The sequence below is a fragment of the Mixophyes fleayi genome, chromosome 8, assembly GCF_038048845.1.
Source record: "Mixophyes fleayi isolate aMixFle1 chromosome 8, aMixFle1.hap1, whole genome shotgun sequence".
Classification (NCBI taxonomy): Eukaryota; Metazoa; Chordata; class Amphibia; order Anura; family Limnodynastidae; genus Mixophyes; species Mixophyes fleayi.
In genome coordinates this window covers 2,589,934-2,611,656 of record NC_134409.1, presented here as the reverse complement: position 1 = coordinate 2,611,656, position 21,723 = coordinate 2,589,934, and the positions used below count along the sequence as shown (strand labels likewise).

At 44.8% G+C, this 21,723-nt stretch overlaps 1 protein-coding gene across 5 annotated transcripts; it reads right to left on the bottom strand.

Moving 5' to 3' along the window:
* Positions 1-3,444: 3,444 nt before the first annotated feature.
* On the bottom strand, positions 3,445-19,955 carry KIF2C (kinesin family member 2C). Of its 5 annotated transcripts, XM_075181607.1 has the most exons (22): positions 19,665-19,955; positions 18,322-18,416; positions 17,312-17,422; positions 16,357-16,402; positions 13,566-13,607; positions 12,515-12,628; positions 11,586-11,708; positions 11,391-11,491; positions 10,926-11,021; positions 10,582-10,636; positions 10,329-10,491; positions 10,159-10,249; positions 9,543-9,606; positions 9,172-9,263; positions 8,019-8,161; positions 7,648-7,852; positions 6,618-6,728; positions 6,321-6,388; positions 6,134-6,251; positions 5,204-5,311; positions 4,603-4,726; positions 3,445-3,985 (listed from the first exon to the last, which is right to left on the bottom strand). In XM_075181607.1, the coding sequence occupies exons 1-22, from the start codon at positions 19,726-19,728 to the stop codon at positions 3,900-3,902; spliced, it is 2,220 nt and encodes a 739-aa protein (XP_075037708.1). In that variant the 5' UTR covers positions 19,729-19,955; the 3' UTR covers positions 3,445-3,899. The 5 variants fall into 5 exon arrangements, with proteins under 5 accessions (XP_075037708.1, XP_075037710.1, XP_075037709.1 ...); XM_075181609.1 differs by lacking the exon at positions 12,515-12,628; XM_075181608.1 differs by lacking the exon at positions 13,566-13,607 and having other exon boundaries at positions 19,665-19,954.
* Positions 19,956-21,723: the final 1,768 nt, after the last annotated feature.

Genomic DNA, 21,723 nt, shown 5'->3' with positions numbered 1-21,723 from the left:
CAGTCTGTTCACCTTTATATCCTATGCAGATCATATTTTACCCCCAGTACTTGTGCGCAGACCTCAGAGCAAGGTCCAAATGTGAGCTGGCAATTGGTTTATTGTACTATTTGCCCTCAGTTAAGTTTTGGCTGGTTGTGACAGATTGTACCTATAATATTCATCTGCGTGACTCTAAGGGGCATATTCAATTGTTGGCGTTACAGCCAAAAGTAACGTGCCCAGCGCACTATTACCATCATTACGGTAATAGTGCGCGTAAATCCTGTTATTATGGTACTTTTCACGCTGGATTTCAGCTTGCGGCTCAGGGAGCTGCGAGCTGAAATCCAGCTTACTATTACCATAATAACGGTAATAGTTTTTCTGCCGCGGAAACCGCCAATTGAATATGCCCCTAAGACGTAGGTCTTTGGCATACTATTACACAATCCTAAGGAACTTAGTATCCATATATGCTACAGATCAGAGCCGTAACTTAGAATTTTACCGTCTGGGGCGAGAAAAAATAATGCCACCCCCCATAGCCTTTAATTTTAACCAAATTAACCTAAAATATTCATAAACTGCGCCCCCCTTCAGAGTTGCACCCTGGGCGGTCATCCCTATCGCACAGCCCTAGTTACAGCCCTGCTACAGATGGTTTATAGCTGGCTCGTTATTGCTGTATAGTGGATGACCCAGATACGTGTAAATGTTCATAGCTAGATAGTTTTAGTAAACATTACAGCAGGCACAGTCTATGTACACCAGTTGCAGGGATAAATATGATCACACCTGGGACTTGTGGCTAAATATGCAATAGGTGTTAGAGTCCAGGGCCAAAGACTGTCTAAGCAACAGTATTACAATAATTGTTTATGAGAAGCAACAAACACATATGTAGCTGTGATTAGACAAACTGTTATTTGTACCTATCTAATGCCATGTGTGTGTGAGATAGGAGGAAGGTATTAGGGGAGTGCCAAAGTTTCACGAGCAACAGTGTGTATGGTGATATCCACATGGAACTCAGAGGGAAACATCAAAGGGCAGCAGTAGTTGTAAGCGCATAAACCACCATTGTCTGACACTACTGTGCCCTACAACTAGACGCTAATGAGGGTTGTCAGATTTGTGCATTTATTTTAAGTGCAAGACATAATAGGTGAGCAACTGCAGATTGACTGCAAAGTTTAACTTGTGGAGTGAGCAGCCAGTTCCATCCGTGAGAACTCTTAAAGCAGAACATAGGCTGCGCTTACTCCACTCATCACACCGGAGTTCAGTCTGTGCAGAGGACGAATCATCCTGCACCACGTTCTTCATAAAACAGCTGAGTGCACCTCTGGTGTCATCCTAAAGATCGCTACAGCTCTGAATGCGTTTCCAGCAGGGGAGGGTTTGAGCGGTTCCACACTGTGGGGAGGCATTTTCCTGGCATTGTTTATGTGCCATCCAGTAACGCTAATCGCCAATTGTACAATGATAGTCACCCCATGCTGCAACATCTCTTTCCCGAGATGAGGCTTGTCAATAACCCATCCACAGATTCTGTCTAGTCATCCAATGACTTGAAAAACAGAACACGGATATCATCCATGTGTCACAGACTATCTGAAACCACATAAGCATTTATGGGAAAATCTGGAAGATGTGCGAGAACTTTTTCCTCCATCAACCAAGTGACAGCAGAGTGCCGCAGCCTCCCTCCAGCACAATTCCAGACTACAGCATACACAGGGAATGTGTGGTGGACCAACACCTCATTAAGCGACTCAGCGATCTTCTGAATAATTTTAAGCTGGTTGCACATCTTACACACTGTGCCCACAAAATACCCCAATGCTAGATAATTATTCTATTGGGTTTTTCTATAGAAACATTATCGGGTACAACAAACGATGATCACTGCTGACCTGTACGCAGCCCGAGACAGATCTTATTTATGCATATTGGATTATAACGCTGTTCCTCAAGTCTGCTGGAGATACAGGATTGGCAAATGCTGCCATGATAGCTGTTTTCGTGGAAGATCAAGTAGCATCCGGTCTCGGCTACAACATATCCGCAGGTTTGTGGGTGGAATTCCATGTTCAAGGCTTTAATCAAACCCACAACTGCATCTATGTGGATGATACACAAATTTATCTATCCTCTCCTGATCTTTCACCATCTGTGTTGTCTCGCGTTACTGACTGTCTTTCTGCCATTTCATCTTGGATGTCTTCTCGCCAACTCAAACGCAATCTTTCAAAAACTGAATTAATAATATTCCCACCCAGGAACAGAAGCTTCCTGCCTGACATTTCTATTTGTTGATAACATGACCATAAATCCCACCCCGCAAGCTCGTTGCCTAGGTGTAATCCTTGATTCACAACTGTCGTTTATTCCCCACATCAACTCTATATCGAAATCATGTTACATACACCTAAAGAACATTTCCAGAATACGCACATATCTGACACAAGACACCGCAAAAACATTAATTCATGCACTCATCATCTCCCGCATCGACTATTGCAATTCCCTCCTTACTGGTCTTCCCAAAGTCAGACTTGAACCCCTACAATCTATTTTGCACGCAGCGGCTAGACTGATTTTCCTTACAAACCGTTATTCCTCTGCTGAGCCACTCTGTCAGTCTCTACATTGGCTGCCTGTATTTCAACGAATCCAATATAAAATTCTTCTACTAACATACAAGGCCATCAACAAAATTGCACCGACATACATTTCCTCACTTGTCTCGAAATATCTCCCTACTCGACACCTCCGTTCTGCACAAGATCTACGTCTCTCCTCCACTCTCATCACATCCTCCCATTCTCGGTTACAGGATTTTTTCCGGGCTGCACCCACTTTGTGGAATTCCCTCCCACGCACAGTAAGACTTTCCTCTTGTCTTCAAATCTTCAAGCGATCACTGAAAACCCACCTCTTCAGACAAGCTTATGATATTCCTCAACCATCATCTTAATTTCTCTAGATTACCCTATTACCATCCTCTACACAGCTAACACAAGACAACAACCCTCTGACCAACATTGGTACACACACAGCCCACTCAGTACTTTTACCTTTGCAGTCTGGCTGGTCCATTGTGCAGTATGATGTAGCACATGCCCTTGTGTTTCTAACTCCCATTGTCCCATAGATTGTAAGCTTGCGAGCAGGGTTCTCTTACCTCTCTGTCTGTATGTATTACCCAGTATTGTCTTATCAGTGTTTGTTCCCAATTGTAAAGCGCTACGGAATTTGCTGGCGCTATACAAATAAGTGATGATGATGATATAGAGTCTTCACCAAATGCCCCTCAGAGAAAGACAGAGACCCTTATACAATGGGCAGTTTACACTCAAACATAATTATACCCCCAAAACCTCAGAATATACCCAACAAGGAGAACAAAAAAAAAACCAAAAAACAAAATGTAACACTCATACACAATCATAACACCAGTGATAATCAAGGCTTTTTATTGCTTAATATTAAAGACAAACTGGTGTCAACCAGCGCTCTGTCTTGATACAAACATTTAAAAAAATCTGTACATTAAAACAGCTTCCTTATTTTTAAACATAGGACCTTGTCCGTAACAGAACGGATCATATGGTTAAACAGATCCCAAAGAATTAAGAAGGTTCCGCAGCTGCACCCCGTACTTACCAGAATATAAGCCACAAAACCAAATGACCACCCACAAAGAAAGCAATATGCTCATTTATAACTGAAATGCTGAAGTCTCATATTGTGGTAAGTTGTCAGTGAGCTGCTGGTTACCATAAGTGGAGCTGTTTACAAACACTTTATTCATAGAATGACAGATTAGAAACGGACACATTAAAATAAGAGACTATATGCAACAATGTGACAAATTTTACAGTGGACTTCTGTACAGCACAGTGTACATTTATTTATTTATTAGGTCTCCGCTTTTTATTGATATGCTTGCTGGCCTGTTCCTCCAACTGCATGGCCAGACGCAGGGCCGACACGCTCTCTGCAAAGAGGAAAATGCACATTTGTTACATTACACACTGACAACTTCTAGGCAAATTATTATTACTGGTAACAAAAAGATTTATAGGAGATCACAAGGTAATACAATAATGGGGTCTATAAAAATCTGTAGATGTCAGCCAATAACACTGAAAACATAGAAAGGAAATAAAAATTAAAATACAAAATTGCCCCCCCCCCCCCCCCCCCAACCACACACACTGTTCAGTTTCCTACCTTTTTATTCCCAGTCAAACATACAAGCTCCATTTTATTTTGAACTGTTCCGATGACATGCTCACCACTATATGCCTCTTATCTGCTTGTACAATTGGTGTCTTAACAAACGGGCAACTATTCTTATATATTATTTGAAGACAAACCTCCTGGGGAAAAAAGTGAATAGATTTCATTTGCAGCTTTACTTTTAGATCCACTTGTTGGGCTGATCACCTGGATCTGGATATAGAAGGTTTCTGATTCCATAGCACAGAATCAGATCTATGTGTGCAGCCTTCATTTCCTGCTCATTAGTACAACTTCAGTTCATTAATAAAAAAAATAAGTCTGCACTCCTCCCTAACTAGGTGACTTTTGGACAGAGGACCCGTTACTCACCACTCAGAGCAATGAGAACTCTGGAGCGCTCCTGGATGAGATACTCTGCCTGCATCACAAAACGCTCCATGTCGTAATCCGGCTGCTCCGTCATCTCCAACAAGTTCATCCATTCTGGCTCTTTCTGCAATTACAAGACATACAACCAATTGTGGACATGTAAATGGCTCTGCAGCAGCTCTTGGTGGGAGACAGACACAGTCTCTTTATATAGTGTGTCGCAGAGACCGACCAGGTAGGTAGTTCATCTCTGTAGAGCATCATGTTATTGTAGGAGTATAATGTAACCACTAGAGGCACTGTTCCATGGGAGAGTATGGTCAAGTCAGGCCTCACACACTAGTGTTGGTTTTGCATTTGATGTGGGAGTTAGTGGCATTTTTTTATTTAGGAGATTATTGAAGTCACCTAGGCTTTAGCGATAGACAAGTAAATGAAGGCAGAGGATTTGGAAAAACACAGCCGAATGCAGCAACAACGCAAGTGGACACCAAGTCATTAGAAACAACTGCTTCCATGTGTTGTACCGAGGCAGGAAACGGACACCAGCTGTAGGAGGCCGTGTGTGACCAACAGCCCGAGATATCACCTGGACACTTACCTGCACCAGCTCCTTCAGCTCCTCCACCGCTTTCTCCTCCACCTCCCCAATACGGCTCAGGGCCTCCTGGAAACTGTTTATGTGGGAAGAGAGTTCTTCATCCTTCAGCTGTAGACGGAGGACACAGAAGTCAGACGTTTTATAACTAAGCGGCTTCCTACAGGATGCAACAAAACATGTCACCCCATCCCAGTATGATGTCTGAGCAGGTTTCAGGTCTCACCGAGAATGTATCATCTGGTGATGACAAGTCTCAGAGACACTTACAGTACGCCCGTCACCTACTATATTTTTTAGGCTAGACCAATGTATACGAGAAAGCTGCACAACTGGTCACTAGAAGTCACTGACATCATGGAAGCAATTAACAAAGCACTGACTCCTAATGAACTAATAAGACTGCAGTACAAGTCCAGACCACGCTATTCTCCATGTGTAGGTGTCAACCTGTGGATTGTAACCCAACAAAGGTCCCTGCCATCTGCCGTTTGTTGACAAGTAACGGTAACAAAAAATACATTAACTAAAACCTAAATCTAGATCCTGGGCAGAGAGTGGTGGAGAGCTCTAACTATCTCTAGAGTAAGAGCCCCGACCTTTCCTTATATCTACCCACTAGAAGGGTAATTAATAGCTTTATTAAGATGTTGTACCAACATATTTTGGCCATCTGGGGGCACTGTGCCAGGCAAGTCACTTATTTCAGAACATTTTGGCCAAGACTCCCACTTAAGCAGATTGGTACAATCAGAATCCCCACACAGAGGGGTTTACAGACTAATGTACTGAACATTAATTGGGGAGTATTTTGCGGTTCTCTCGCCACAGGCACCACTACCAGGACACCCCAAGATCCTGCACTAATCGTGGGGCATGAGAACAGATTTCCCTGCAGTGGTCAGAAACGTGGCAGGTTCCGGGGTCACCTACATCATCCTGGAACTCCAGTCCTCCCAGGGAGGACTCAGACTCCGAGTCTTCGCTGTGATCAGTCTCCATCTGATTGTTATTGGCGCCTTCTGCTTTATACGGGCTCAGCTCTTTCACCCTGAGACAAAGACAATTAATGAGCAGCAGGATAAAAAGCTTATAATAGACAAAGTCTGTGGGCTCGTACCGGTCTGCGTATCGTAGTGTATTCAGGGTGTATTCACAAGAGTTGAAGCCTGGTGACAGCATCGCGATCTGTGGGTGACACAAAGACCCCGTATTATCTGAATACTCGCTGTAGATTCAATACATAGAGCACAGTAACGAGGTTCTCCCTACACCGCGCTCCCACCAAGGTGGTAAATCCATGCGCTATGTAGTTATTCATGTAAATGTTTCCACATCAGTGAACACAACTTCAAGCCCCCTTATGACCGCTGTATATTACACTACATAGAATCAGACTAAGCGGCAGTGTAATTACCATGCACGTTCTGGAGTTCTCCCCGATAAAGGAATCTCTCAGGATTTGGGTTAGTTTACTCTCCCGGAACGGGGTGTGCGCTTTGTTCTGCCCCAAGGCTCTGATACATTCCTGCAACACAGTGACCAGAAAGTAGCATTATACAGTCTCCAGGCATCAAAACAAACAGTCTGGAACAGACGTCAGTATCTCAAACTATTAAAGTGTGAGCAGAACTTTCTGGTAAGAACATTTTGTTGGCTGCAAATAGTCACGAGTAGAGATGACCATACTGTGCACGTTGCTTTTATGTGGGAGTGGTTATGCAAAATAGTGGGTGTAGCTTTATTGGGAGGATATGATTTTTGTTGAAAGGTTATTTAAGGACGACTGTATAGGGCAGCACAATATAACATCCTACACAGCAAATTCTCATATCCAGCTAATAACCCACCACCAGATATACGTACATATTGTGATTATGGCGCCAACTGTAGCATTTCCCCTTACATTTTCCAGATAATGCCCCCACCCCCCCTATCTCGCACCCTCTAGAGGTTATAGGGGTTGAAAAATGTTGAGTGACCAGTCAGCTTAGAGGGAAACTTCAGCTAGATCTCTGTATGGTGGTTTAATTAAAGTAGCCTTCACTAGTAGTCCCACATTGTGATAAAATGGTGCAACAAGACCTTTGTCATAGAAATGTTGGAAGATGGAGGAACGAGATTATTTGGATCAAATGTACATGAGAAATTCTAGACAGACAAGATAAATCATTGCAAGAAGATTTTAAAGGTCCAAAACAGTTTCATGTGGGGAAGTCTATTAACAGTGTATTGCTACATTGTAGCAGATTTAAATTGAGGAAATAAAGATTGCTGCCTAATCTAATCTGCAGAAAAGAAACAGGAAAGATAACGGACCGTCAGCTGTAGGGTCCACTCCAGAACCGAACTTCACAGGACATCCGAGGCCCCAGCAGCTGAAGGTAGCATCCCAAATCTGAGGAACATTACAACAGACCGGACTGAAGATCGATTTTTCTCGTTACCTTTAAGGCCAGTAAACTGCGGTTGATCTCTGCTCCTTCCATGCGCGTGATGCGGTCAGCACTGGCGGTATCAGCACCGCGTTCATTGCCAGCCAGATCCACCAGGGAGAACTTGCCGTGAAGCTTCCCTCTCCGGCGCAGGATGATCTGTAGACAGGCGTGGGAGCGGGAAGAGCTGGTGTTCGCAAACGTCTGACCTGAAGTCCTATGAAAAAACAAAACCATTGGCACAAGCTGCATAAAGATAAATCCTTAAAACACATTTTATAACCCACCCAATGAACAGTCCAGGAAAGCAGCAGTCAGAGCATTGTTGTCGCAAATATTAAATATTCCATGGCACCTGTTTGAGGGTCCCAGATTATACCCACCTGCAGGCACTGCCAAGCTCAATCATCTTAAAGACATCTTCTGCGCAGAGGACCTCTTTCTCCACCAGACCTACAACTTGTACCTCCTGCTTGGCGTCTTCCAAGACACGGAGTTTCGCTTTTTTGTTCAAAAGATCAAATACCTAAAATAGAGAAATATCCAAGGGGAAGACGACGAGGGCACAAGTTGTTTATTAAACAAGATCTACAGAAATGGTCTCCATACCGAAAATAATGTATAAGCAAAATCTGTCACATGGGAGGACCAGTCTCAGAACAAGTCACTTCTATCAGCAGAGTCACATATCACAGATAGGAGGGCGAATACAGTTGCAAAGTTTTAACAGATTTAATTAAAGGCAGAGGAAATACACGCAGACTGTTCATCTGAATGTTATTAGCTTTATGAATAATAAAATCACCAAACCTTGACAGAATGAGATGTTTGACCTCATTTACATTTGTTGTGAATTCTTTTCACAGACAAAACATCTGCTAATAGGCTTAGACAGGAAGTCTGCAATATAACACAAAGATGCGCCCCCCCCCTTCCCCAAACCATCAGTCATCTCTAATATCTTCCATTCAGTCTAGACCCTGAAATGTTAACATTTATATTATTGTACATTAGTAATAGCTGTACAAGACCACGTGTATTTTAGGTTAAGTCAGTTTCCAGTAGTAACTTGTGTTGCGATTCCTGAAACACATCAAGTTCTGAGAGTCTAACACTGGATAATACTCAGGAGACTGACATAGGTCCCGGTCTGACACTGACCGGTATATGCTGGATCTCTGCTATCTTATGATAAACACCTAACCTGCTATATCGGTGCACGTCAAATGGTTTTACAAACATACTTCTCTACACAATGAAGCTACAGATCTACCAATCTGGTGGAGGATGGGGCAACTAGGGCAGCAGCAGATCTAGAGTGCGGCAGCGGGGAGCCCCTCCCCCCCCAGAGTGCGGCAGCGGGGAGCCCCTCCCCCCCCCCCAGAGTGCGGCAGCGGGGAGCCCCTCCCCCCCCCCAGAGTGCGGCAGCGGGGAGCCCCTCCCCCCCCCCCAGAGTGCGGCAGCGAGGAGCCCCTCCCCCCCCCCCAGAGTGCGGCAGCGAGGAGCCCCCCCCCCCCACCATCTAAAGGAACTCACCTTCCCATTATAGATCTCAAAGAACGTCACTAAAACATCAAGATCCAGATCCCTGTATCGGGGTTGGGAGAGGAGGAGGAACACATCACGTGCTGCGGAGAAAACCAGGAGAAGAGTCAGACCTCAAGGACCCCCTCACCCCCGACTATACCACCTGAAATCTCTCCTCCCACCCTGTATACAGCACAGAGGGAAAATATACGACTCAACTGGATACAAGAGATCACTGCCGATTTATTTACACTGGAATTCCTGCTGTCGTATCAAACGACAAACAAGCTGCGCTTAATAACAGCGTCTGAAGGTGACATCAACTTTATCATCAACAAAAACCGCAGAACACGGATCTATTACCCACCCAATCCACTTACACGCAGAAGCATAGACTCCTTTGGTAACATTCTGATTCTTCCCCAAGAAGTCACCGCCCATTGTCTGTAGAGAAAGAAATAAAGGATTGTTAAATATATTCTCCAGCACATGACATTTCCCCCATTATGATTTATTCCAAAACACTTTACAGATCCATCCTCTACAGAACCACATCTCAACCGGCACCAGAACCAGAACACACCCCACCGTGCCCTGTCACATGCTGCCAGGAGCCTACAACCCACCACACCGATACCCTGGGACTGGATCTGACCCTCACTTCTCCCATGGAGCTCTGCACAGACTCTTCCTTCTATTTCACAGCTGGGATAGTAGCTAAATAGAGGGTCAAAATGCAGTTTGAATCCATGTAATATAAAAGAAGTCATAGATTTGTTAAAACCCCTAGAAAACTGCAGCAATTAAACTGAAATGTCACATAGGGGCCCATACTAAGCATTATGAGAGGTCCATCCTAGAGGAGAATACAATAGTTCTCTCACCAATATTACTGCCATTGTCAATGCTCACTCCACATCCCTAAACCCTGCTCAGTGTCTCCTCTTACATCCTGGCTATGCAGAGTGTAACCTTAATTATGTGAAATCCACTTACATGCGTTTTACCACTGCCAGTTTGACCATAAGCAAAACACGTGGCTTTCCCTCCTTCAAATATGGATTGGACCAGAGGTCGGGCTGTGAACCTGATGATCGAGATATAAGTTTACTCCTCATTCATGTAACGTATCATTTGTACAAACAGGACGAGCTATAACACTGCACCTGTACACCATGTCGTTTGTAGCCGTCTCATCGAATGTATAGTCAAAGCGGAAGGCTTGGTTCTCCAGATACTTGGTTAGATCCACCTTCAGTTTTGGCTCGTGCACAAGGACAACACTTTTACTTGGAATAGAAATAATATCAAACTCCTTCTTCGCCAGCTCTGCAGAGGAACAGGAAGAAGTTGGGTAATTTGTGGAGCGTGCAGCAAGGAGAGCAGATAATATTGCCAGCATGGGATATCTAGGATTACCTTGCTTGTTCAGAGGCCGCTTACGGACACACACACAGAGCCGATGCTCCTCAGCCTGTAAAGATCAAGAAAGGATTCTTCAAAAGTGGAACCGTCATTGCTGGGTCTCCCCTAGTCCTCCACCCACACCACCTGGGGTGGCTCCCCGCTGCCTAATCCTCCTCCACCCACACCACCCGGGGTGGCTCCCCGCTGCCTAATCCTCCTCCACCCACACCACCCGGGGTGGCTCCCCGCTGCCTAATCCTCCTCCACCCACACCACCCGGGGTGGCTCCCCGCTGCCTAATCCTCCTCCACCCACACCACCCGGGATGGCTCCCCGCTGCCTCTCCAATGTCTTACCGGGTCAGTCATGTTGATTTTCTGACAGTCCAGTGTCGCTCTGAACTCTTTAATCATTTTTCCAAACTCCCAATTCGGAGCACTGGTGTCATAGTCCTGCACACAGTTTTTTTTTAGGATTAATAGTCAGACAAGATAAATCCAATGCATTTATTCATTCTATAAATTCACATTAAATTAAGGGGTATTGAGTACAATTAGTTATTGGTCTGCCAGGCACATGTATGTCAGTTTGGAACACACTGCTTACACAGATATCAAGATGAGCGATTCACAACAGATGTTCGGGGGTGGGTGTGATGTCTTTGGGGGTCTATAGCATACGATGGAACATAACTAGTGGTGACATGAGCCACATTCATGGGACAAGGCATACAGGGGCCCTCCATGTAACATTTGCTATTTTAGACATTACCCCTCACCAAGTGAATCACTGACCCCCCACAATCCCTACAGCGGAATAACCTGCACTCGTTTGGTCCTCAGCTCAGTGTTTTGAGTCCTCTGTTCTTGACGTTTAGTTTTCATTTTTTCCATTTCTTTAACAATATTTGATTTTCTTCTGGCTGGAAAGAGATAAAATAAAGTTAAACAGAAACAAGACCCATGATCCAGAGTGTTCACTGTCATGGCGGCACCAGATCTTGGCACAAGCGTTACCTTGACTGTTCTTTGCATTAGACTCCTCGACCATTTCATTCACACGGGGTAGTAGCCGCTGCTCCCCAATGCTCGCGAGCTTAGTGGATCGAGTTCGTACAGTTGAATGGTAAGGAGCGACACCTGTCGGTTATTTGTTTTATTAAATGGAGAATACAAGCAGCACTAGGGGTGGGTGTGGTGGAGTCATAAGAGCTGGCACTTAATTTGCGCTAAGTTACAGGTTGCGTGAGCAAAGCAGGAGAGTTATTCATAGTACAGGGGCGAGCTTTACCCAATGTCTGCGGTTACCAAAAAAAAATAAAAATGTTTTTTTAGAGGCCCAATTTGACCCAAGAGGGTAGCGAGCGAGGACATGAACTGCTATCCCTGGGAAAACAGGAGCTATGTAGGGGTCCATGAACCTTAAGATACCAAATGAGTTGCTGGCAGCAGCCAGTCTGTACATGTGGTGATGCGGAATGAATGGAGCAGGGGTGGGTGGAGATGAAACAGTCAGAGGGTGCGATATAGACGGTAAATAAATGTATATACATGTCCAATATTGGGGGACTTCATGTATGTTTACATTTGGTCTGTGTGATGCGATTCTAGGTAATTATAGAAATTGTGTTTGCAAAGAATTGGAAAAACTAAAGTTGACCGGAGCATTGATTTCAGGATTAGATGCCCACTGAGCTCCAAGCATGGCATCACCAAGTTACACCTAGACCCATATACACAACGTTCTGCCATTTGTGTATGTGGCATTAGCAGGTGCAGAGCCCACTTTGTCACTGCCAGGATCTGCACATTTCCACCCTCCGATAGTTAAACATCCAGCAGTGTACAGGACAGAGCTCGCCCACCTAATGCATTATGGGACCAGAACAAGAGTACGATTTACAGGCATCTATGCAGTTTGTATTGTGCTCATGCCCAGCACTCACTCGTATTCGCAGTTTGCTGTACGACCGGCTGTGGTGCAGGTTCCACCTCCATCTCGTGGTCAGCTGGCTGGGTCTCTGGGATGGCGGTCATCCTGGTGGAACGTCCGCGTAGGGCTAAAAAGTGGACAATTGGCAGATGTTTTGCGCCAGGCTTCATCATGCATGCAGTTAATGCCCCATAGCAAGCGAAAGCAACAGCACCACCGTGACACCATCAGTTCAGTCTCAGACAGAAACAGTCACGTAGCCGTTAATAGAACGTATAATGAGGCCACCGCTTCAGACCATAAGGTTTGGCGTCATTTGTACGCGTTACCCCCCGATCCTTAACGGCACACTGGCTGCTAGATCTGCTGGACAAGTGACTGAATGCTACATTTTGTAAATTATGAAACTGTTTTAGAAAACTTTATACTACAGCCAACAAAATAAAGATTGTATAGTCCCCCAATTTATGCTCCCGTTACAGAGGTGAAAGTTATTAGCGTATTTAGTGATTTTATGGCAGGCCAGCGGTATAGTTTAGGAAGTGATGTGATTTTTAAAGAGACAGCAAAGTGAAAGCACCAAGGTATTAAGAGAACAATTGTGATTAAATATAGTTTTGAGCAGTTTATCCAGAATCTCACAGCCTGTAGAGCACATGCCGGAAGGTTTGTTATCGCACACTAGTCACATGACATCGCCGAGCGCCGGGATTATGTCATAGTTCAGGCGTCAGGACCCCGACCACCAAGTACGGCCCTATTTCTACAGTGGAAACAAACTAACGAGTTGAAACAGTATTCATAGAACTAAGCTTATAAATTAGGAAATGGTGATTTCGGTGGCATGAGGCACAAAGTGCCTCAGTGATTTCACTAGCTCATATTGAGACTTGATAGGCTGAATATTGGCTCAGATGTTGTGTAGGACACAGATATATATCACCCACCACAGCCTACAGAGGCAATAAGTGAGGTGTGACAGATGAACAGACCTCTGTCCTCGGAGATCCTGGATAAACTCTGTCTGGAAGGAGAATGTGCAGAAAGAGCCATCATCCCATTACCTGTCTGTGCGGCACTCTCTGCTACTGTGTTCTGTACGGTCACTTCAGGGACAAAGAGTGAACTCCGATTAGAATCAGTCATTGCAAATTTAGAATTAACCTGCAAGTCTCATGTCATGGCAACGAGCTGGGAAGCCTGGCAACTGCCCTATGTTGGAAAGTGCATTACTTGTAATGGGTGCAGTACCTAACACTGCCTCTATGTGGCACTGTGGGTGTGCAATGCAAAACATGACTGGAGGGAGACAGATTATTTACAGTGTTCTCCCAGCCCCATTTCCCAGGTACTCTACCCGGCTGGTTTTACTTTGCACCCGGCTCTTGGAGCCCAACAGAGTCCTATTATAATACAATAAACCAGTGGTTCCCAAACTTTTGTAGTCCGCGGCACCCTTAGAGTCTCCATAATTTTTTTAAGGCACCCCTCCAAAATAATTACCGAGCAGTCCTGTTTTAGAAGTAGTTGGGTCAAAAAATTGTGATAAGTATTTAGGTCAGGACAGAAATGCTTATTTAGTTGTATGCAAAAATGCCCCCTCTGCATCCAGACACTCTGCCCACTCTCACGCTGCCCCCTCTGCCATGCTGTCTCCCTCCACTGCCCCTCTCACGCTGTCCCAGCTCCTCTGTCCCCCTCCTGTCACTCTCCACTGTCCCCCTCTGCCCTCTCATGCTGTCCCAGATCCTCTGCCCAAGCTCCTCTGCCACGCTGTCCCTCTCCTGTCACGCTGTCACTCTCACTTTGACCCCTCTGCCGTGCACCAGCTATAAAAAAAAAACAGAAACACTTACCGATCCGCGCGGCGCCGGGACCCAGCATCCTCCTCTCTCACGCAGCAGCTGTCACTGATATGACAGCTGCGTGAGATTGGTAAGTGTTTGTTTTATTTTTTATGGCTGGCCCGCGGCACCCCTGAGACAGCGCCGCGGCACCCCTGGGAGCCGCGGCGCACAGTTTGGGAACTGCCGCAATAAACCATTGTTTCTCCAAGTATAACAGGCACTATGTGAGCACTGCAGCCAGCAGTGTGTGTTACACCACTGACCAGTCTTGGTGTGGGCAATAACCTCCAACATTTTTCCATATTTGTGCAGAGTATCACACAGCCCCCACCCGGCTGGCATTATCTGGGTAGAACACAGATTTATATAGCTCCAACATGCTCAGCAGCGCTTTGAAATTTGTAACAAACAGTAATAAAGACCTGCAAATAGCAAGTAGGTGCTGCTGGCAAGTTTATAAGTATAGGCCCATCATCCATGCATGACAAACGCCTGGTCACGGAGCCTTATGCAGTCACTGCACCGTGAGAAACCACAAGAGGCAATTTACCAGAATGAAAAGTGGAGTTAAATGCACAGGTTTAGTTGTACTTTCTCTGTGTGTAGCGCAGCGATACCCGACTGAGACATATGATCGTCCAGTTCCTGAAATCTTACATTATTACGGCTTTATAAAACCACTCACCCATCACCACAGCAACAGCCGTCTGCTTATACTTTTTCCACCTAGTTAGTAAGTGCAGGTTCCTGAACTGGATTAATTGACTTTAAAAATTGTATTTCTACAGCCCAGATTACTGCATTTGGAATGTAAGTGGGAGAAGCAGAAGCAGAGTTCATGCAGCGTAAAATGAGACCGAACAGCGAGTATAAGAGCTGCTTAAGTTACTAGTTTTGATTTTCCTGTATGCAGGAATTATTCATAGGTCACTATAAATTCTGCAGCACTGAACAGTCCTCATACATAACCTATGGCTACAAGTAAGTACTTTTATTGTCCAGTCTTCATTGGTCACATGAACAATAGAAAGAAACAGCTACAACACCCCAACAAGGTGATCGGATGAACTTGTGCAACAATCTTCCCGCATCTGCGATACAGGAGCCCTATTACTACATTATTAGCACCTAGAAGCTCAGATCAGCTACATGTTGGACTACTGCATCCCACACCAGAATGGATTAATAAGGACACAAGGATGGCATTACATGGATGGTCCGTGCAGAGTAATAAAACTTTCTGCATTGCAATCACACAGTTACTGCGTATAACCGCAATGCAGGCAGTCTATTCATAACGCCGCAGGGAGAGAGGAGCGCTCATGGGAATCACCCTCTAACAGGCATCGATACTTCTACAATGGAGCCTCTGGGCCGCCACACTGTCCTGTTACTTCCTCATTAGATTGCATGTCAGCCATAAACCATGCTGAGCCCTGTAAATAGCAGTGTACAGCAGTCCACGTGACTGGTCACCTTTATACAGAACCCGAGCCTGGTGCCAGCAAACAACCCTGCTCCTATATGGAAATGCAATTAAGAAGTCCTATTTATAACTCAACCTCTTCCTGCCTAGAGACCCAGCGACACCGAGTCCCCCTGGCACAGAGTAAACATCCTAAATCAATCTACTGCTAGGCTACAAACATAACGGGAGACTTCTCTGGCATCAGGGGACATTAAGACTAAAGCAGGGGTCACCTGGATTTATTATGAAATAAAACAGATGGTGGTACTCCTGCTACCAAGACTCCACATACAAACTATTGACTCATCACGGATGATCAGATTGCTGATAAAGTTATCCCACCCATTGCGCAGACTGTCCTCCAACACTAGGGGGCAACGGACGAGACAAGAATAGGACTGGGGCTCATAGCCCAAATATCCACAAACTATAGTGAAGAGATGACGAGATTCATCCTCAGCATTGATACAGATCTGGAAGCGGCAAAAACGTCAGCACCTGGAAAATAGCCAGAGACAAACATTTGGGCACAGAGCTTACCTTCTTTGGGTGCTGGGATTCTGGAGATTGTTTTCCGTTTCGTATTCTGGAGTAAGAACAATTTATATTAGCAGAGTATTGTGATATATGATCTGTTACAGTTACAAAAAAAGTTTTATTTGCAGACAGCGATTCTATAACAGCCAAAATATTTATATTTATTTCCTTTATAACAAGTTGGCAGGATTTGAATGTCGTGCAGAGGTGAATATATATCAATCCACTTAATGTACATTCCTGCACTGCGGATGGGCACAACCGGACGTACGTATACAAATACAGATTTTTGGTTAACTTGCGTTCCTGTACTCCTGGAGGCGCGGAATGGGGCAGTAACAGTAGGCAAGAAGAGCGTGTTCATGTAATTAAACACATCCAGACACTGTTTAGGATGCGTATCTCCTGCAGGTGCAACAATACACAATGACAATAGCGCCGCCTGTATAGCTATTTACAGATGGACTCTATCAGCTGGTAGTATTTAAGCCACAGTACAGCTGTGTTATAGCAGTGGATGGAATAGGAAACAGATTAAAAAAATAAAGTCTGTAGTAAAAATAATATCATCACCATTTATATAGCACCACTGATTCCGCAGCGCTGTACAGAGAACTCACATCAGTCCCTGCCCCATTGGAGCTTACAGGAGAGAGACAGAGGTCAATTTTGATAGCAGCCAATTAACCTACCAGTATGTTTGGACTATGGGAGGAAATCGGAGCAAATATCTTATATCTAAAATCCCTCAGTTACAGAGCAGAACCATATTTCACAGCAATTTATGGATGTAAATTAAGAGTTCTAAGAGATTTAAATACTTCGAGACAGATGTTTACATTTGAGTATTGGCAGCCATGTGATACACAGGATAAATATTGTGATAAACAAGTAATCAGATGAGTCAGTTACTCGTTCACTGAACACATCACCGTTCCTGCATCATCATGGCACTTACCTGGGTAGCTGCCATGTTCCTTTGAGGGGGCATATTCTCTTTTACACTGGGTGGATCATAGGCAGCTTCCAAAAACTCTGGGTTCACTGTGATAATATCGGAGAATGGGATCTGCAAGGAACAGTTTCAGTATTTAGTGTCCAGCGCTAGGGAGCGGATGGAGAACAGGATTATAATATGATGTGGGAGTCAGTCGCCATAGGATCATAGAGTTTAGGATCCCAATAGGAGAGCGGAGTCCATACCCCGGTTCCATGGACGCTCATTACACTCCTGTGTTTGTACAGCAGCAATCTCACTACTTACACTCATCCCCAGACCCAAGCAGCTAATCTTAGCTAATCTCTAATCACATCATTACAGGATCGGAGCAGTGGGCTGGCAGAACAGGTGTCCAGTTACCTCCAGTTATTTCAGGAAAGCGTTGCTCAGATTCCCCTACAATTACACAGCCACGGATGTCACCATCTGCAGCTTCTCCGGGACAGATGGTTTTATCGAAACTACATCACTAAGAGCTGGAGGGTGTCCAAGAACATTACAGAGGTAGAGATTAATGGATGTACAGAATCACAGGGACATAGGAAACATCCTCAAAATAAACTCAAATAGACGAGTTAGTCACACGGCCCGAGTGTTCTGCCATCTTCTTATTCCATGGGGGAGAAAACTACAAATCTATATTTAACAGATTTGTAATGTTTCAGTATCAACATTAATGAAAAACCACGGGGGGGGGGGGGGGGGGGATCATGTGCCAGAATACTTCTGGTGTCCAGCTCTAAACAGTTTACCCATCAGTGTAGGACCATGTAAACAGCCCCCACCACACACACCCCTGACCCCTTTCCTTGATAAAGATGGATTTTCACCATTCAGGATACTGCAGACTCTGTGACACACACTGATGGATGGTTCATCAAACACATGATCTGAATGGTCTACAGCTGCTGTATTCTCCAAGCTGCATTTATTTGAAGAACATCACCAAATATACCAGTAGCACTCACCTCCTTCCCTTTACACGCATCCGCTTCTTTCCATTCTACGTGGACTGACAACCGGTCAGGATTGACGGCTGTAATGTTTGCGCTGTGTATGACGCCTGAAATACAGGAGAAACGTCAGACTAACAGAGGTCCAGTCACTTGTAGCAGAGTCCAGCACAGGATCTGCTGGACTTTATGACACACAATAGCTGTGACCAAATAATGACCAGGACACCACAACACAAGGTCTGTTCTGACTGATGGAAGTAATCAGACTCTTATAAACCATTTTACATATCACTTATCTGTAACAGGACATTTTAAGTTGCAAGAGATCGGTCAGACTGATGTGTACAAGAATACACCCATTATAACTACATGGTGATTACTATACATCCACAGATAAAGCACAGCGGGCAGAAGAGGCTGCAGGAACAGATGATGGCACATGACATTCATGTCCTTGTTAATAGCAATCAGTCACTAACATAGAAGCTTCTGTGACAGCAGGTCAGATTCTGCAGAAAAACCCTTAACATCTGCAATACTACAGCAGTTATAAATAAAACTCAATTTCCTATCTGCATCTAAATGCCAGTGTCCAGAACTCACCAAGCCCTTAGGGCAATCCTATTACACCACAGACAACGCCTTATAGTGCCCCCCATTGTCCTCACTGGGTTCTGGGGCTACCTAGCATCACAAATGTTATTTTACAGCCATTGGACACTAGTGATTAAGGGGATATTGTATACAAGGTGGTGAATACTCCCACTCAGGTTCAAAATGACAGAATTTGACCTGTTCCTAACAAACGTGTTATTTATTTTGTACTTTTATTAGGACAGTCAGATTATATACTGTGCAACATAGACAGTAACCAGCACAAAACGGTGTATATGGGAGAAAGGGTAATAACAGTGCAGTAAGGAGCATTGGGGGTCTCTGGGTAACATCACACAACTGTTTGGAGGCATCAGGTAATAACAGTACACAATGATTTATGAGGATACTGGGCGCATAGAAAGGGTGTCAGGTGTATAAGGGGGGCACTGGGGAACGTCCATGTACAATTAATGGGGCTTAGAGTAATAGTACAATAGAGAGTATGGGGGACCCGGTACTCTGGGCCGTACAATGGGAGGGGGTCGGTAACTGTTAGAGCTTTGCTCCGCTCACAGCGCCATCTATCGGTAAGACTACAATAACCTTTGATTGACATTCCTTGAGCCAATGGGATTAGGCACCGGGAGAAGCCTGTCAGCAGCCGTCCAATTAGAGGCCAGAACGCCCGGCTGGATGGGCGGGGATACAGTTTAAATTTTCCCCGGCAGCCGTGGGGAAGAAGAGCGCCCCGCACTCACCGTTACTCCGCATGATTTTAATGGCGAGCCCGGTCATCAGTCTGCTCATCACCAGCTGCTCCATCGTGTCTCACTGACCGCTCACAGCCACCACACACCGGGGAGAGATCAGTCTGTAAACCCGCACCACGCTTCCTGCTCTGTATCCGCGCTACTCTGTGCTCGCCGATGCCGGTCTCAGCCGCCGTTTCCCCGAGAACCGTCACCCTGTGGAACAGCCCGCCGCCACTTTTTAAACAGCGCACACCTACTCCGTCAACGTCATTACGTAATGCGTCACGCAGGACTACAACGACCGAGATGCTTGGCGTCATCTAGCGCATGCGGAGTGAGAGGGATCACTGAGCTGTTTATAGGAGCCCGAAATGAGCTTTAACACGTCTTCATCACACGAGCCATTTTGGTGGAGTCATTTGTGTGTGAAGCGACAAAAGTTGGTCTCCTAAGAAATGTCCGACTGCTGACATTCACCTAGAGACATTCCATACACCGACAGGTCGGTCTCTTGTGTAGGATAATTGGGGCACATTGAACTTACAATAAAGAAACAAAATAGACTGATAGGGCCTGATTCATTAATGAAAGTAAGGCAAAAAACTAGTAAGTTTTCTCCTGGACTAAACCATGTACAATGCAAGGGGTGGAAATTAGTTTATTATTTTGCACATATGATAAATGCTGATTTTTTTATGTAGCATACAAATACTTGATAGCTTTATTTGTACACTGGAATTTAAAGTTGATCTAGGACATGCCCTACCCCAACTAAAAATCTGCCATCACATTTTAAATTTACCTCCCCTCCAATGCAACATGGTTTTGGCAAGGTGCAAAGTTACTCATTTATTTTGCTTTACATGAATCAGGCCTGTAATGTGTAATACAGACAGACATACATAGAAACACACATTCTATAAATGACTTATATTTTCCAGTATAAAAGAAAGGGATAAATAAATATTCCTGATGTGCTACACTTTATGCCCCAACAGCTTCCAGACCTGTCCCCCACAAGATGTGGGCTGTGCCAGGGGTATCATAATGGATTAAAGTTTATATAGAGGAGGTTACTTAACAGTCAGTTGATAAAGGGTTAGTGGCGCTATTATACGGTGGTTTTTCATACCATCACTTCTGATTTTAAAACCATCAAATTCCATTCACTTACACTTTCCATACCGCCACTTCTACCACTGGTTTGGGGTAATATGATGAGAGTGAATCACATTTGAGTATAATCATTTACTGACATGCCAACAGTCCAGGCTGGAGAGGGGGAGAGGTACCAGAAGCAGAGCCAGTGCTGCCCACCAAAACGGGTATGATTTAATTGGGTCAATGTACAATGCGATGTCCATCCAGTGCTTGGTCCCAAGTAGTCTGTATAATATACAGAGCCCATTATATGATGTTCAGTGTTACAGTTACCATACAAAGCCCATTCCCTAGTGGCTCACTGTGGCCATATATTGCCCAGACCATAGTGGTTTCACTTACCTCCCTTTGGCTGTATTAGTGCAGGACAGGAATCTGATTACTCTATGCCAATACTAGAACAAGGGGTAGATCTTGACTTGGGTGGGGTATTTCCAAGCCCCTCTTACCCTGGTCGGTCATAACCCAACTAGACACATGGTCCTATTAAACCCTCCCACCCCAGCCGTGCACCCAGAAGTGAAAAGGGATTTTAGAAGGAGTTATGCGGGGAGCAATTCTGTGTTTGGAGCTCCAAATCACCCTGTCCCTGTCGTTCTCTCTGTCAGATATCAGAGCTTCTTTCAGCAAAACAGGGTAAGAGCAGATTTTGATCCAGCAGGTTTTGTCCGGTCCGCGAGGGAGGAAAGCGTCCATCACCTCTGCCTCAGTCTCCACGGACTACTGGGGCAGAATGGAGGATGCTTGGTCACTTGGTCAACAAACTTAAATCACTACTTCACAATGCATTGTTGTCATATATCTACCAATAAGGCCTCTGCATTTCAACCTCCTTAGTGATATCTTCCAGTAACATTATTATTAGACGGGATTTTAAACATAAACTCATGTGAAAAGTTGGAAG